General features: G+C 47.4%; 1 protein-coding gene across 1 annotated transcript in view; it reads left to right on the forward strand.

Annotated features, from left to right (window-relative positions):
* The first annotated feature begins 1,315 nt into the window (after nucleotides 1–1,315).
* Nucleotides 1,316–18,203, forward strand: part of OAF (out at first homolog) — a 28,482-nt gene continuing 11,594 nt past the window's right edge. The window contains exon 1 of the mRNA XM_081843190.1: nucleotides 1,316–2,207. Within this exon, the coding sequence (XP_081699316.1) occupies nucleotides 1,965–2,207 (243 nt within the window). The 5' untranslated portion in view covers nucleotides 1,316–1,964. The remainder of the gene's footprint in view (nucleotides 2,208–18,203) is intronic.

Here is an 18,203-nt window from a genome sequence, read left to right on the forward strand (position 1 = left end):
CAAGAACAGACCTCTGGAACTAATTAAGTTCTTAACCCGAGGTACCACTGTAGTGTTACATTAGGAAGAAAAGGGGGGAAGAGGTGGAGGGCAGAATTGTGAGTAGGAGGGTGGCATGGGGGGACAATGCTTCTATTCTATTTAGTGTATGTGTGATGTTTTGTGTCAGTGTCACTTGTGTGGGTTCTCTTTACTATTCACTTGTATTCCTTTGGTGGTGAGAGGTTGGGGTTGGCCTAGGTGTGGTCGGTTGTCTTTGATTGCTTGTAGTGAAATTTGTTTCCATGTGTGAGTGGGGTTTGTGTTTGTGTTTGGATCAGGTTAGCCAGATTGATTCAAATGCTGTTGGTGGGTTCTTGTCGTTGTCTTGTTGAGCTGTTTATGCGATAAAGGGTAACCATATCGGGGTGAAGGCATCTTCTTCTATTTGTTCCCATGTCAGTTTCAGTTTGTTGGTTGGTTTTTCTAAAAAGGATGTTTCCCATACTATTTGATACTATTGGTCTCTCCAGTGTCTGGCTATGATGCTTCTGGCTGCTAAAGAAGAAGAAGAAGAAGAAGAAGAAGAAGAAGAAGAAGAAGAAGAGTAGTTTGGATTTCATATCCCGCTTTATCACTACCCTAAGAAGTCTCAAAGCGGCTAACAATCTCCTTTCCCTTCCTTCCCCACAACAAACACTCTGTGAGGTGAGTGGGGCTGAGAGACTTCAGAGAAGGTCACCCAGCAGCTGCATGTGGAGGAGCAAGGAAGCGAACCCAGTTCACCAGATTACAACTCTACCACTCTTAACCACTACACTACACTGGCTCAGTGGCCATCCAAATTTGTGGCAGTCACTGCCTCTTGTAGGGGTAAATTCCGCAGTTTATGCATTGCATGAAAAAGACATTTTTCTCTGTTCCACATCTTCCAACATTCAGCCTCATCGAATGCCCACAAGCTCTTACTATTCTCCATGCCATGTGTAGTTTTATAGACTCCTATCATATCACCTGCTACTCACCTTATGAATGATGCCTTAAACTTAACATTATAATTTTGTTTTGTAGCGGGGAAACCCCACCGTATCTTTTTTCAAACAGAGGGGGGGGGGAATGAAAGGGAGGCGGACTTTTGGCTGAAGTTTTGCAGGGATGGTCTTGATTAAGGGAAAGAGCCCCCGCTCCCTATAAATCAAGATGATCACAGGAAGCCTGAAACCAACGGTGGCGGCATGTGCGTGCAAGTGATAAAGTTCGTTCAACTTTTTCTTTCTTTCCACTCCAGTTTTATTGCTTTCGCATTCGCTCTCCTGCTGGGGTGGGGAGCTGCACAGGCGCTCCTGCCCTTTCCAAGGCGGGGGAGGCAGGCAGGGGGCGCATGTCTCTTTAAGGCAGGTCCCACGACGGGTTGTTATGCTGGAGAGTGAAGGAAGTGACGGGGCGATTGAATGAAAAGGAGCAAAAAAAAAAAAAAAAAAAAAAAAAGGAGGGGAGAGAGAAAGAGAGAGAGAAGTAAGGGGGAGCTTGAAAGGGGAGACAGAGGAAGGAGAGGCGAGGGCCGGCAGCAGGAACAACGGGAGCCGAGGCGAGGGCAGCAGCAGTCAGCATCCGAGCACCCCTGGCAGCCGGGCGGGGCGGAGCGCAGCCGCATGAGGACTTTCCCAGGAGTAGACCTCCCTCGCCAGCAGCCCATGCGGTGTCCGGCGGAGGGACACATCCAGGGGCTCGAGGGGGCGCCAGTGCAGGGGTGTTTTTTTCCCCGGCGAGGGGATAAGGAGACGGCAGGCAGTCAAGCCAGGAGCCTCCGCCAACTCCAGAAGGAAAGTTGAAAACTTTGGGAAAGTTTCTCTCCTTCTTCCCGGACGGGGCGGTAGAGCTGCGGAGAGCGTGATCAGGACTCCTGCCGGGAAGGGGGTCCCTCTTGGAGGGTGTTTGGGTCAGTCTCTCTTCCCTCGCCCTCAATAGCCCCCTTTCTGCTGGAGATGCTCTGCCAGGGAGGAGGAGGCTGGCTCCGTTTCTTCTTGACGGCGCTGCTCTGGCCCCAGCCTCTGCCCTGGGTGGCCGCGGCGTCGGGGGCCCCGTCGGAGCTGCGAGTCCGCGTTCGGCTCCCCGATGGGCAAGTGACGGAGGAGAGCCTGCAGGCGGACAGCGGGGCGGACTGCGTCACCCTGGAGCTCCGCAAGGGCGATGGCACCCTCATCACCCTCACGGCCGACTTCAAACAGGTGCGGGGGGCGCACGCGGGGGTCGAGGGGGGCACAGGAATTTTGGCTTGGGGAGGGGAGCTTTTTTCTCCCCGCCAGGAACATGTGAGGGTCTTTCCTCTAAGGTAAGAGGATGAACGGGGGAACCAGCTAGAAAGGGTGGGGTTAATAGATACACACCCACCCAACCAATATTCTGATGATAATAATAATAATTTATTGTTTGTAACCCGCCCATCTGGCTAGGCTTCCCCAGCCACTCTGGGCAGCTTCCAACAAAGATTAAAAATACATTAAAATGTCACACATAAAAAACTTCCCTGGCACATTGCTTAAACTTTTAATCTCCCCCTCCTATGAGCTGAGGGGAGCATCTATGGTGTGTGCCCCTCCCTCTATTTTATCTCCACAGCAGCCCTTGGAGGTAGGTCAGACTGAAAGAGTACTAGATATCTGAAGGCCTGAGGGGGACGGAACTAATTCTAGTCCTGGAGATTTTATCCTGGTGGCCTTCACATCTCTGAGTGTCTTCTTGCCTATAGTGACTGTGGGAGATTCATAAGCTCTGCAAGGATTTGAAGTGGTGGTTTAGTGAACTCTAAGCCTGAGTTTCTACCCACTAGGCTGAGTTGGACAGAGAGCTTTCAGAGGTGGGTGGGAGGTTGTAACTTCCAGGGTAAAGTGCAAGACAAGGGAAAGGAGCCAATCCATTTGGTTGGAAGGTAGTGGGATTGACTTTATACATGTCTAGAGGGGCCTTTGGCCTCATCCAGGAGGACTCTTCTTACCTTATGTCTTATTTCTGAGAAACAGTGTATAGGGTTTCAGCTTGGAGATTGCTTCAAAGACAGCATCTGCATCTTTGATTTCCCAACCAATGCCAGAGGTGCAACGATCACATCTGCTCACATCCTTACAGTGTTCTGGGGTTTTTTTATGGAGTTGGCTCCCAGACATCAAAGGCTAGTTCATTCATTGCACCCGCACGCAAAAGCCACATGCATCACCAAATCCCTCTCCCCCCCCCCCCCCGTGATTTAGCTCACTCTCCCTGCATAAAGAGGGTGGGGACCAGGATTGTAGGAATTGGCCTGACTAGCTTGAGGATATATCTAATATTAAACATAAGTGCCTAGCTGGATCAGGGCAGTGGCCCACCTAGTCCAACATCTGGTTCCCACAGTGACCAATCAGATGCATCATGCAGGACCCAGACACAAGAGAATTCTCCCCTCCTGTGGTTTCCAGCAACTGGTATTCAGAAGCGTTACTGCCTCTGACTGTGAAGGTAGAGCGGAGCCATCACAGCTAGTAACCACTGATAGCCTTACCTTCTATGAATCTGTCCAATCCTCTTTTAAAGCCATCTAAGTTGGTGGCTATCACTGCCCACTGCAGAAGTGAGTTCCATAGTTTAACTATGTATGGCAAGGTCCTTCCCCCCCCCCCACGTCGTGAATCTTCCAACATTCAGCTTCACTGAATTTCAATGAGACAGAAATTAACAGCTATATGACTTTTAGAAGACATCTGAGCGCAGCCCTGTACAGAGAAGTTTGATGTCTTACTGGGTTTTTACAATTTGTTGGAAGCCACCCAGAGTGGCTGGGGCAACCCAATCAGATGGGTGGAGTACAAATAAAATAATAATAGTAATAGTAATAGTGTTAGGAGAAAGACAGAAAAACTTTTCTCTTTCTCCATTCTCCATCTCATGCATAACTGTATACACTTGCACGCTGTCACCCTTACTAGCTGTTTCTCTAAACTAACAAGTCCCAAATGGTGCAAGCCTTTATTGCAGATTTCCTCGAGGCAGTTGGTTGGCTGTTAGAAACAGAACTTCAGACTGGAAAGACCCTTGGTCTGACCCAGCAAAGTTCTCCTTATGCTCACTGAACTGCAGTGGTAAGGAATCAAGAGATAGCATGCACATGTTTGAACAGAGACTGCATCTTATGGCTTCCATGTGCAACAGGAGCTTTCCAACCCACAGCAGCTGCTTGAAAATGAAGATCAGTCCTGATTGAAAGGCTCCCACAATGGAGTAATCACTGTGCGGTCAGTGACACAGCCCCAAACAACTGGCTCGCTTGTGCTCTGGGTGTGGGAGGCGAGGAGCATCTCTCTGTGCCCCAGCCATTGTCCTTTCCTTATTAAGCAGAGGCGTCTGTAGATCCCTGCCTCCCCCCACCCCAGCCCTGAACGGTCCACTGTCTGGAATATGGTCCCTGGTGTATTTTGCAGTGGCCTACATTACGCAGTGGAATGGAGCAGATCAAAGAGACTCCAGCCTGGGAACTCTGGTCACTGATATCTTCTCATGGAGGGAGAAGCTTGCAGGATGAGTGGGAGGGGGGGAGTGTTTATAGAGGATCTTTAACTGTGATTTCTGGCATTAGGTTTGCAGAAAGAGAGGGGAGTGATCCCATGCAGGCCTCCACAAACTGATGCACCATGCAAAAGCCTCTTTTTTGCCTTGTTTGTGGAGGGAGAAATCTCAGATGGGTAGGGTACAAGAAATAAACGTTGTTGTTTGTTGTTGTTATGATGGTTCTGTGCTTTGGAGCAGGCCGACTCTATTGCCTACAAAGTTCAGTAGGCTCTAGTGAACAGCCTCCAAGTTTTCCTGGCAGGGGAGAGTTGGGGGGAACCCAAATTAGGACCAGCAAGTAAACCAAAGCAAGCTGTGGGGGGCTCCCCTCTCCTCCACCACCACACTGTAATCCCAGGTCCAGGTCCTAACTAGATCTGTGTCAGCTTAACACAAGGGTTGAGGAATTCACAGGCTGTTGTTCGACTCCAACTCACATCATGCCTGACCCATAGCTGTGCTGGCTGGGGCAGATGGCAGCTGGAGATCCAGAGAGTCACAGAGTCCCCCATCCCTGCCTTAAACAAAACAAGTTAGGAACCAGATATGGAATCTGGAAGTGGAGAGGTAGCTGGGAAGGTGCAGTGAGGGAATGAGTCTCTGCCTGGATGGAATATGCATTCAAGGACCTTGCCCCATGTTGTCAAATGGGCATCCCCACCCAGGTGCCTTTTGGACTTCACACCCCATCATCATCATCAGCCTGAATAGCTCAGTTGGTTAGAGCATGGTGCTGATAAAGCCAAGGTTGCAAGTTTGATCCCCAAATGGGACAGCTGCATATTCCTGCATTGAAGGCTTGGACTAGATGATCCTCATGGTCCCTTACAATTCTATGATTTCTATGATCCCTGCCCATGGGTCATGCAGGCTGAGGCTGGTGGGAATTATAGTTCAAAATATGGAGGGTAACTGGGTGGCAAAGACTATTTTAGACAGTCCTGCTCTAAGAGCAAGGCAGACCAGCTCTGACTCTGTTGTTGTTGTTGTTGTTGTTGCAGCCTTCTAAGTTTCTATCTCTCACATTCAGCTTTTCTACAGCTTTTCTAGCTAGAATTGTTGAGGACTGAACCTGTGACCTTTCCCATGCAACACACATGCTCTACCACTGAGCTGTGCCCTTCTCTAATTGTGTTTAACCTCCTTTTAAAAGCATCCTGGGGCTGTGGGTTCCACTGGTTAACAGTGCATTGTGTGAAAGCAATGTCTTTTCAACACCCTGAATCTCCTGCTGTAGCTCTTGCCAAGATGTGGTCCTTCACAAAATTACCCTCTTTAGGTGCCATCGGTCCATTGAGCTTAGCACTGTCTAAACTGACTGAAAGTGGATCTTCAGGGTTTTCAATCTGGAGATGCTGGGAAGTGAACCTGTGACCTCTGTGCAAACCATGTGCTCTGTCGCAAAAATAAAGCCCTTCTCTGCAAGAAGAAGGTCTGATAAACACAGGGGTGGTAGTGGGAAAGAATGGAAGAATGTGCCTGATTATCGTGTTCTGCTACTTTCTTGTCCTTCCCTGTTGAGGTTCAGTAGGTCCTGCCTTACTGGTTGCCAGGATGTCAGTTGAAGTGGTACTGGATGCTGAATTTAACTTCTCCCAAATCTCAGTTTTCATTTTGTTTTCAAAAAAGGAAGTTCCTAGCCCTTATGACTGTGAATATCCTAGAAAATATGCTGGCGGTGCTTGGTGAATTCAGAAGCCAGAATTCACCAAGCACTGTTGGTTAATTCACCTCTGGGGATTTATTAATAACCTTTAGCGCTGTCAAAAATTGCCTAGAATAATGCACATGTTGTTTCTCCTTGTTTTGTCATCACAAGAACTCTGCAAATTGTTTAAGCTGAGAGAGATTCACCAAAGGTTTCTTGGCCAGCTTAATGATTGAGTGAGGATTTGAACATGGGTCTCACTGGGCAGCCTCATCTGACACTGTTATTATTGCAGTGTCTGGCTATCCTGGGTCTGGTCTTGCCCTTCCCTATGACTAGCAAAAGAAGAATTACACAATGGAGTAATAAAGAAAAGTCTATTTATGGAAAAGTAGAGCAATGGGGCACATAGCTTTAATTTGCATAGAATGAGACAGGCGGGGGAATTTAGCTTTGGATGTCACAAAGTTCAGATTACCAATGTGCAATGTACATATGTCATGATGAAAGATGTTTGAGTAAACTGTGGTCCCTTATAGCTTGTCTGCAAGTCCCTCAAATTGTCTGCTACAAGATAAGTAATAATGGAAGGCCACAAAGCACCCTCAAACAGAGAGGGTTACCTGCTATGTTCCTGCCGTAATTCTTTCCCATCTCTGCTATGACCAGGGTGCTCTGGCCAACTTCCTGGTGGGACCTCCTCCCCCCCACCCCACCCCCCATTCTTTGTTTGGATTCTTTCAAAGAATGCAGCACCAAGTAGACATGGCTGTTAACCAGCAAGGCCCTTCAGCTGCCCTTAAGCAAACGGGTGTGCTGAGAATTAATTAGCACAGGTCAATTATGCCTCGACCATTAGAAGATCTTTAACATGCTGTCTTGCTCTATAACTTTGACATACATGGGTGGACCATGCAGATCTTATTAAAAACAAGTACAGTGGTACCTCGGGTTACATACGCTTCAGGTTACATACGCTTCAGGTTACAGACTCCGCTAACCCAGAAATATTACCTCGGGTTAAGAACTTTGCTTCAAGATGAGAACAGAAATCGTGCTTTGGTGGCGCAGGGGCAGTTGGAGGCCCCATTAGCTAAAGTGGTGCTTCAAGTTAAGAACAGTTTCAGGCTAAGAAACGGACCTCCAGAACAAATTAAGTTCTTAACCTGAGGTACCACTGTAAATGAATGAGAGACGTGGCTCCTCTGCTTCATTGCAACTCATTTGTGTGTATTGTAGATGCAAGCCCCTTGGTGGTGGTGGAGATATATATGGAAATTGTAAAGCCCTTGGGTCTTAGACCTGGCCATTTATTCTTTCTAAAGCACTGTGCACATGAATAGTACACTGTTATTGGTGGTGGTGGTTACAAATGAGGCCTACCACAAAATGTTGCAGCGTCGAGTGCTGCTTTCCCCCATCCTGTTATCATTTCTCTCCCTAGCAGCACCACTTTTCAGCATTCAGCTAGCCATCGGTGGCCAATGAGCATGCTCAGCCTTCATTGGGCAGCTCCTTTTAAGATTTCGCTTCTTGTTTTGCAAACTTTGGGATTCCGGTTCCTTGGGATTCCAGTTTCTTGGCTATCTAAGACTCAGCATTTGGAGAACGGGGTCACTATTGGAATATACGCAATGGGGACTTCACGGAGGTAATTTACTTCTTCTTGTAAGCCGTGGCAATGCATCAAAAAAGGCTCTTGTCTTTTATCTTGGCAAAGCAGATCCTTTCCTTGCACTGTATTGGAATCTGCCTTTTGAAGCTTCCTCTGGTTTCATGAGCGATTTGCTAGAAAACCTTGGCATCTTGCTGTTTACACCTCCAGCCTCACTGCACATAGGGAGCTCATTATATGGTTCTCTGGGCACCCACATTTATCAAGGGTTACAATCTACGAGCCATGGACCCCTGACCTTTATTCCTTTATCTCCCTGCATTCCCAGATGTGAATGAGATCCCAATATCCCGGCCAAAATAGATGTAATGCAGGAAACCCATGATGATGTTCCACAGGGGCCATTTTTTGAAAATTAATAGAAGTCATAGGGACTGGGACTATGGCACAGAAGGAGGAGGGTGTTATATTCTTTCTTCTCCTCCCATTCTAAGCTGCTCTTTGCCTGATGGGGAGACAACCTACAGGTCACAGTGCCAGCTTGGAATGCCAGCTTGGCCCTGTGACCATGGGTGCCCGAGGCGGTGGGTGCCATGCAGCATGCATGGCCCTGGCACCAAAATTTGTGGTTGCCTGGCTCCTTCACATGGAATTTTGTGGGTGCTCAGGAGTGCAGGGCTGCAGAGAGCTGCAGAGAAACATAGGAGGCTGCCTTATACTGAGAGAGACTCATGGTCCATTCAGCCCAGTACAGTCTACACTGACTGGCAGCAGCACTGCAGGGTTTCAGAGCAGGGTTCTCTCCCAGCCCTGCTTGGAGCTGCTGGGTATTGAGCCTGGGACCTTCTGGATGCAAAGCAGGTGCTCTAACCACTGAGCTGCGGCCCTTGTATTTAAGATCAAAATATATTGGCGTTTGACAATCCTAAGATACCTCTAAACTTTCCTCTGTGGGGAAATGACAAAAAAACATATTTTTGGAGCGGGGGGAGTTTAATGAGGAAAAAAAAATTGCATTGGGGAAAGCATTAAATGGCTTTCACACCAGTCTGACCTAGTTCGTTCTTCCTTCCAGTGACTTCTATTCTTTACTCTTTTTTATGTGAGTGGAGATTCTTATTGCAAATCTCTTGCGCCACATCTCATTTGGCTCTCAGGCTGGGCAGACACCCCCCCCCCAAGTGTCCCTATTTTCCAGGGACTGTCCCAGATTTACAGAAGCCACCATGGTTTCTGATTTGATCCTGGAATTTCCCACTTTTCCTTAAAGGTAAAGGGACCCCTGACCATTAGGTCCAGTCATGGCCAACTCTGAGGTTGCGGCGCTCATCTCACTTTATTGGCTGAGGGAGCCAGTGTACAGCTTCCAGGACATGTGGCCAGCATGACTAAGCTGCTTCTGGCAAACCAGAGCAGTGCACAGAAACACTGTTTACCTTCCCGCCGGAGCGGTACCTATTTATCTACTTGCACTTTGACGTGCTTTCAAACTGCTAGGTTGGCAGGAGCAGGGACTGAGCAACGGGAGCTCACCCCATTGTGGGGATTCGAACTGCCAACCTTCTGATTGGCAAGTCTTAGGCTCTGTGGTTTAACCCACAGCGCCACCCACCACCCACGTCCCACTTTTCCTTGGAATGTCCCTATTTCCATAAGAGAATTGTTAGAGGCTATGCAGTGGCAAAGGACTTTACATGCTCCGGAGCACTGCTGCTGCTTTGTATACTGAGTGGCCTGTAGGGAGGACAGGATCTAGGTCTCCACCTTGTTGATGAGCCCCTTCTTTTAGACACTGAATTTAAGAGCAGCCCTACTGAATCAGACCAATGGCCTGTCTAGTCCAGCATCCTATTCTCACAGCAGCCAACCAGAGGCTTGTAGAAAACCCTCAAGCAAGACCAGAGGACAAGAGCACTCTCTCCTCCTGTGGCTTTTAGCAACTGATATTCAGAAGAATTACTGCATCCAGCCAAGGTCTAGTAGACTTTTTCTCCTCCATGAATTTGTCCAGTCCAGGTTGGGGACCATCACTGCTTCCTGTGGGAGCAAATGCCCTAGTTTAACCATGTGTTGCTTGAATAAGTTCTTTCTTTTATCTGCCCCAAATCCTCTAACATTCAGCTTTATTGCATGTCCATGACTTCTAGTCTTACGGGAGATGGAGAAAAACTTCTCTCTCTCTCTCTCTCTCTCTCTCTCTCTCTCTCTCTCTCTCTCTCTCATATTTTTATTAAGTTTTCTGTTTTACAATTTAAAACACTCCTTTTACATCCTTAAGATATCAATGACTTCCCTTCTTTTCTTTCCATGGTTCATTTTACATATCATAAATTCCTGCATATTTTACAAAAACTATACCATTCAGTTTTCCATTATTGCTCCCATCAAAACGTGTTTACACTGTTGAATTTATCTTAATGCTGCCAGCATTTTCAGCTGTACACAATTATTTCCCATATATTCAATAAACGTTTTCCAATCTTCTTTAAACGTATATTCTTTTTGTTCTCTTGTTCTATATGTTAAGTCTGCGAGTTGTGCATCTTCTGTCAACTTAAGTTGCCATTCTTCTTTAGTTGGGACCTCGCTCATTTTCAATTTTCTGGGGCTAACAAAACATAGGCTGCAGTAGTAGCATTCCCTCTATCCACTTCCTCCATGCCATGCATTGGGGGGGGGGGACACTTTGATCATGTCACCACTTATTCGCCTTTTAGCTTTGACTCCCTCAGGGATTCTCCTATATTAGATCCAGCCCTTGCCTTTGTGTCTGCCCTGCACAAAGATCTGTTCTTAGGCAGAGACAAGGAAAGGGAGGGTCCTTCTGGAAGAAAACCATGTGAGTTCTAGCATTCCCAGAAGTTCGTTCTTTCCATTACCCGCCCTTCCATACACAAAGAAATGCTATTGAATTCCACAGCACTGGTGTGGTTGCTACAGAATCCTCTTTGGATTTGCTTAGCTCAGTGATAGCCAAACTTGGCCCTCCAGCTGTTTTGGGACTACAATTCCCATCATCCCTGACCACTGGTCCTGCTAGCTAGGGATGATGGGAGTTGTAGTCCCAAAACTGCTGGAGGGCCAAGTTTGGCCCTCACTGGTTAGCTAAACATGAGTGCCATTGACAGATGCTGGAAATGGGTGGAGGAAGCTGCTGAAGGATATAGGATGTAGCTCCCACAAGTTCCCACCAACCTAGATTAGGATTAGACAAATTCATGGAGGAGAAGGCTGTCTCTCTACCAGTCATTCTCTGCCTGCCTAGTTGAAAGGTAGTGATGCTTCTGAATGCCAGTTCCTGGAAAGCACAGGAGGGGAGAGGTCTCTTGTGCTTGGGTCCTGCTTGCAGGATTCCCATTGGTGCATCTCATTGGGAATAGGATGCTGGACTAGATGGGCCATTGCTCTGATCCATCAGGCTCTTCTCACATTCTTAGAGAGATTTTCTGCATGGTACCTGAGGGTGGGCATCTGCAGGAAGAAGTTCTAGCTTCAGGGAATACTAATTCTGACCCAGGTGGAGAACGCTTTTATCTTCCTGAGGCCTTCATTCTCTTCTGGGCAACTTTGAGGGACGCATGCCCTCCATCCAGGCAGGCAGAAGATGTGATCAGAGTTCAAGGACATATGCCAGCCAGGCAGAAATACTCAGGGAGGAAAGCAGTACCAGCAAGGGGGGTGTGACCTAGGGAAAGGGAAAGTTCTGAGGGCCAGATGGAGCAGCCTCAGGGGCCAGATATACACCACCTTAATGGTTGAGCTGCTCATTCTTCTAAAGTTTTACTGGTTGGCCGCTGAATCCGGCCCATGGCAGGTTTCCAGTTGGCTTTGGAGTTGTTGCCCTGCTGTTTTTTTCTTGGGGTGCAGCCTGAATAAAGCTTCCTGTGTATTCTAAAGGTGGTATCTCTGCTTTTTCCAGCTTTGTGTAGCAGCCTAGCGTAAAGCTCATGCCGATTTCAAAACTGTACTTTGCCCCTTTTATAGCAGCAGAGAAGAGCACTTCAGTCTGGCTGCGTACTATTTGAGGAATTGAAAGTGAAAGAATTTCTGCAACCTTTGTGGCTTCCCGCTACTCTTGACCTCAGCTTGCATTATCTTGGCTTGAAACTCTTCATTCATCCCAGAGGAGGGAAAGAGATGCCATCTAAGTGCTGGGAAGTGGGGGAGGGTCTGCAGCTCAAGCAGTGTTTAAAATTCCTAGGTGCTGGGTTAGATTCCAAGGAACCTTTGTGGTGTAAAATTGCTGTGCCTTGGCTTGAGATCAATTCTTGCCGTTTGTATAGCAGTCCAGGGTCTTCACCAGGTGTGTAGAGGCTGCACATACTGGTAATCCTTGCAACAGTATTATAAAGTACAGGTGAATTGAATCCTTTTCAGCTTGAGGGCCACATAACCTTCTGGGCGACCTTCCAAATGCATGCATGCATGCGCGCACACACACACACACACACACACACACACCCCTCTCGATCCTCTACCCAGGCAAAAAAAGAGGCGTTATTGGAGTTCCTGTGCACATTCCAGGCAGACAGAACCACTCAAGGAGAATGTGAAGCAGGGCTGGTGAGGGTGTGTGGCCCGAAAAGAGAGAGGGTGTAGCCTAGGAGGGAGCACAGTCTAGGGACAGTCTCTGTATGTTGCAAGTGAGGGCTTCCAGCAGAGGGCATCTTATCAAGAGGTCCCGATCTGCATAATTTAGGGACTGAATTCCCTCCCGTTATACCCTCCAACATTTCTCCGATGAGAATAGGGACATCCTATTCAATAATAATAATAAAATTTTATTATTTCTATCCTGCCCAACGGACTGGGTTGCCCCAGGCACTCTGGGTGACTTCCAACATATATAAACATAACTCTATACCCTCCAACATTTCTCTGAGGAAAATAGGGACATCCTAAGGAAAAGTGGGCTTGAATCAGAAACTGTACCTGGAAAATAGGGACACTTGGAGGGGCTGTGTTAAGTGTTAGGCAGCCACTGTCTCTCTTGGTTGTTTTTTTGGTGCCTACTGGAGGTCATCCTCTTCCAAAAAGCCTTCTAAGTAGAGGTCTTTCCCAGTCTGCATCTGCGTGGGGATTGTTTTAAAGGTATTTTATTGTTTTGTTGCTTGCTGATGACACACCGGGCTACTTAAGAAGGGTAGGTTATGAATCATAATAATAATAATCATAAGGCCTGCATGGTACTTTAAGGTAGTGATGGAAATCCTGTGGCCCTCTAGATGTTGATGGACTATAACTAACTCCCATAATCTCTGGAAGGTTGTGTATTTATTATTTTTATTCCATTAAATGTGTGCACTCTCCTTGGTGGTTAAAAAAACCCAAAACTCTCCTAGAGGTTTATCATGAAAAACACACTAAATTATTGGTAAAAATACTAAAAAAACAAACAAACCAAAACCTAAAAAAAAATTTAATTGCCGTTAAAGTAAAAAACAAACAAACCACAGATTAAAACATACATCAACATTCTATGTATCTTTGTAAGGTAAAGGTAAAGGGACACCTGACCATTAGGTCCAGTCGTGACCGACTCTGGGGTTGCGGCGCACATCTCGCTATACTGGCCGAGGGAGCCGGCATACAGCTTCCAGGTCATGTGGCCAGCATGACTAAGCCACTTCTGGTGAACCAGAGTAGTGCATGGAAATGCCGTTTACCTTCCCGCCAGAGCGGTACCTATTTATCTACTTGCGCTTGATGTGCTTTCGAACTGCTAGGTTGGCAGGAGCAGGGACCGAGCAACGGGAGCTCACCCCGTCGCGGGGATTCAAACCGCTGACCTTCTGATCAGCAAGTCCTAGGCTCTGTGCTTTAACCCGCAGCGCCACCCGTGTTCATTTTTGTAGGCTTGCCTAAAAAAAATGTTTTTAGCATGTGCCGTAAAGTGTACAGTGAAGATTCCTGTGTGATGTCAATAGGCAGGGAGTTCCAAAGTTTCTAACGACTGTGGAATGGGCGTTATGTGACTGGGGCAGATGGGAACCCAACAACATATTGGACCACAGGTTCCCCATCTCTGCCTTAAAGCCTGCCTGCTTCTGTGTGAACCTGTTCATTTGCGGAGGTCCTCTTTGCACCATTGCTCTCTGAGAGGGAAAAGAGGCAATTTGGGATGCACAGTGAGGCGGTCCGGAAGTTTCAAGGCAGGTTCTCAGCAGGAATAAACCCGGTGATGTTAAACATTAGCAAATTTATCACACGGTTATTAAAGTATATATTTCCTGCAGGCTGTGTTTGAGGGCAGGCAGGGGCAGAGTTTGGCAGAATATTGCTTTTGTTATCCTGTGGAGCAATCGTGCAATCGACACAGGGTTGCATTTTAATTAAGCACATCTTTTAAAGTTGGGGGGGGGGCCTTTCCGTATGGAACATTTTGAGTTCAAATAAACTTGAAACCTGAAAATGGTGTTGTTGCTTCAAGAAGTGGTCCCCTAAGGCAGGGGTCATATCCTGATCCTCCAATGGCTGTGAATTTCTTGGTGTCCTTGTGTCTGAACCCTGTTATCTCCAGTTTGGGCGTGTGCGAGAGAGAAATTATATCAGATAGGACCTTGTTTACATCTAATGTTAAGCCCAGACCATGAATGAGCAAACATGCAAGACTTTGGAGATAGGATCTCAAGCCATTTTTTCCCTTCTGGGTCATTTTTATGCTGTGCTAAGCCATGGTGTGGCTTTGGTGTGTACTGTCCAAAACCTGTTCCATGGTTTAGCTCTCCCAGATCTCCTGCAAACCTAGCAGTTCGAAAGCACGTCAAAGTGCAAGTAGATAAATAGGTACTGCTCTGGTGGGAAGGTAAACGGCGTTTCCATGTGCTGCTCTGGTTCGCCAGAAGCGGTTTAGTCATGCTGGCCACATGACCCGGAAGCTGTGTGTGGACAAATGCTGGCTCCCTCGGCCATGAGCACGCAACCCTAGAGTAGGTCACGACTGGACCTAATGGTCAGGGGTCCCTTTACCTTACAGTAAATAATCAGGCACTCATTTAGTAGGTTTGGCTATGGCTACATTTTGTGGCTTGCCTGGGAGAGCTAAACCATTAGCCTGCATTCACAGAACGTGTAAATTATAGGCAGAGCATCTGCTTTTCGTGCAGAAGGCTCCAGGTTCAATCCCAGGTGGAGTTGGAAGAAACCCTGAAACCCTGGAGAGCTGCTGCCAGGCAGTGTTGACAGCACTGAGCCAGGTGAATCAACGATCTGCCTCAGTATAACACACCTTCCTGCATTCTGGCTGCTCTCCTCCATTTCCTATCTTGCTCTTTTCACCTCAATTCTCTCTCTCTCTCTCTCTCTCTCTCTCTCTCTCTCTCTCTCACACACACACACACACACACACACACACACACACACACACCAAGCCTGACTTATACACTCCAAAGCCTCCCTAGCCACCCCCCACCCCCCAAAAAAAACCTTTCTGCTAAGTTTTACAGCCCGAAAAAGAAGCAGGCACATCCTAAATTGCATACCGCCCTGATTAGCATACATTCCTAATTTGCACACACAGTTCTGGATAGCAGAAAGTGGAGTACTAGGCTGCTGAACTGCGAGGGCTTTTTTAGGTGTTCGTGTTAATTAACTATTGGAACTACAAATGCGTGAACGGTGCTCCTTTCGGATAGAACTATAGACCTCCCTTTGCTTTCAGTGTAACATAATTCGCCACTAAATCCGGAAACATTAGATGGTTAGCTTCTCCAACCCACTCCCCGCTGCTTTTATCACTAGTGCCCCTGAATTGCTTTCCAAAGAAGGATTTCCCAACATTCTCCCTTCGGGAGTCATACTGCGCAAAGAGTCCTTGAGTCCCGAACATCTGTGGGGGTGCTGATGTCACGCTGGAACTTGTTGTCTTTGCTGGGAAAGCTTCACGGAAATCCTTGGCCGCGAACCCTGTCCTCCTTTTGCTTGGCCAAGAACTGACTCAGCGCTGAATCACCTGGCGTGTGTTTTTTCTGCAGGAAGGGAGTCGGGAAAGGGACCTCCCTCATTTTGAGGAGAAACCTTTTTATTTTTTAAAGGAGTCTTCTGGCACCTTAGCAAATCTTTTATGGACTAGAGTCCATTTCATCAGCTGCATGACTTTCATCCCAAATCGGCAGCTTGCAGTGCAATCCTAACCAAGTCTACTCGGAAGATAGATAGATATATGATAGATAGATAGATAGATAGATAGATAGATAGATAGATAGATAGATAGATAGATGATAGGTAGATAAACTTTATTCCAATTAGCCAACGGCCATGGCAACATAAAACAAGCAATATATACAAATAAAAAGACAGCAATGGGTATAAAGGGCAATCAAATGACCAAGATTATCGTTCAGATAGTGGCCCTTAATCTCACTGCACCCTCGATAAACCTAGCAACCTTTGCTGTTGTCTGCCTACTCGGAAGTAAGTCAGGTGGTATTCAGTGGGGCTTACTCCCAGGAAAGTGGGATTAGGATTGCAGCTTTGTAACTTGTCTGAGGTTGTCAACACATCATATATTTAAATGACCCTCTCCTCTAAAAAAAGAAGAAGAAGAATCCTGGGAACTGGGGGGGGGGTGTTATTGTGGACTTGTAGGCAGGAGTTGATTTGCATAGTCTCCTGTTTAAATGCAATCAAAATCAAATTGGCTGCGGCAGAGGTTGAGGGAAGAAGTAGCCAGAAGAGAAGGGAAGAGAAGTCTGTGGCTGGAGCCCAGTGCTGCAAGGAGAAAGGAAGCCTCATACTAGTAGGGGAATGTTTGGGCGTAAAGAGCAACACCAGCCCTGTTGCTCTGGGCCAACTGAGCCATCAGAGCATGGTTTGTTTAGATAAAGATCTGGCTTTGGGGTTTAACACGCCAGCTTGGAATAATAAAAAGGAAGCTGTTCTGATTTAGCTGATGGGGCGTTTTGAGAGGGAGGCGAGAATAGGGGTGCCTGAGTTGCACAGAGGTCTCCTAGCGGAAGTGAGCCCCCAGGGAGTCATGGGGAAGAGCATGCAGGAGATGAAAGCAGGAAGGGCAGTTGATTTCTGCAACTGACACCCTGAAATCAGCTCATCTGGGAGCAGGGTTTGTGTGCCCAATTGCTTCTGTGCACCTGAAATCCCATCTCTTCCTGTTTGCCATGCAATCGCTTCTTCCATGGAAGATTGAATGACACTGGGGGGGGGGTGGAAAAAGCTTTCCACAGATCAGGCTCGGTGACAAATCTGACACAGGGCCAGTTTGTTTGTTTTTTGGCTTTCCTGCCTAGCCCTTCCACCAAAGAGCTGGTGGCAGTCTGCATGTTCACCTTTATCTGCACAACAGCCCTGTGAGGTGGGCCATTGCTCTCTTTTGGCCTCCCCTGTAATTGAACAGGGATCTGAATGCAAGCCCAGCTCTCCAACCAGAAGACAGGGACCCTGCAGCCCTTCAGAGGCTGCTGGGCTCACAACTCATGAGTCCCAGCCAGCAAAGCCAGTCATCGGAGTGATGGGGAGGTGGAGTCCAATGATGTCAGGAGGGCTACAGGTTCGTCATCACCAGCCCACAGAGGCTGTCAGAGTCTCTCCAGCATTTCAGGCAAAGAAAGGTCTTTTGCATTTGCATTTATATTCCCCTTTTTCCCCTCCAAGCAGCTCACGGTGGAGAACATGGTTCTCCCACTCCTTGTTTAATCCTCACAACAACGCTGTGAGGTAGGTCAGACAGAGAGACAGTGCTTGGACCAAGGTCACCCAGTCAGCTTCATGGCTGAGTGGGGATTTGAACCTTGGCCTCGCAGATCCTAGTCCCATCACTCTAACCACTATACCACACTGGCTTTCCAGCCTCACCTGGAGATTCCAGGGACTCAGGAAGAATCATAGCACCATAGAGTTGGAAGGGACCCTGACGATCATCGCGTCCAACCCCCTGCAATGCAGGAATATGCAACTGCTCCATACAGGGATCGAACCTTAGCGAGACTGGCTTCTGGATTAGGCCATAAACCCATCTAATCCAGCACCCCACTCTAATAGTGGCTAGGCAAATACTCCTTCTGGAACAGGATTCATTAATGTGTTATGGGGAATGCATCAACATGCTACCCGATGTACAGTGGTACCTCGGGTTAAGTACTTAATTCGTTCTGGAGGTCCATTCTTAACCTGAAACTGTCCTTAACCTGAAGCACCACTTTAGCTAATGGGGCCTCCTGCTGCCGCTGTGGCGCAGGAGCACAATTTCTGTTCTCATCCTGAAGCAAAGTTCTTAACCTGAAGCACTATTTCTGGGTTAGCGGAGTCTGTAACCTGAAGCGTATGTAACCTGAAGCATATGTAACCTGAAGTGTATGTAACCTGAGGTACCACTGTAGTAGAGAGGGGTTTAGTTTCTCCTCCTTCCCTCTGCGGGTATCTTTT

This window comes from Podarcis erhardii, assembly GCF_964252035.2.
Source record: "Podarcis erhardii genome assembly, chromosome: 16".
NCBI classification, from domain to species: domain Eukaryota; kingdom Metazoa; phylum Chordata; class Lepidosauria; order Squamata; family Lacertidae; genus Podarcis; species Podarcis erhardii.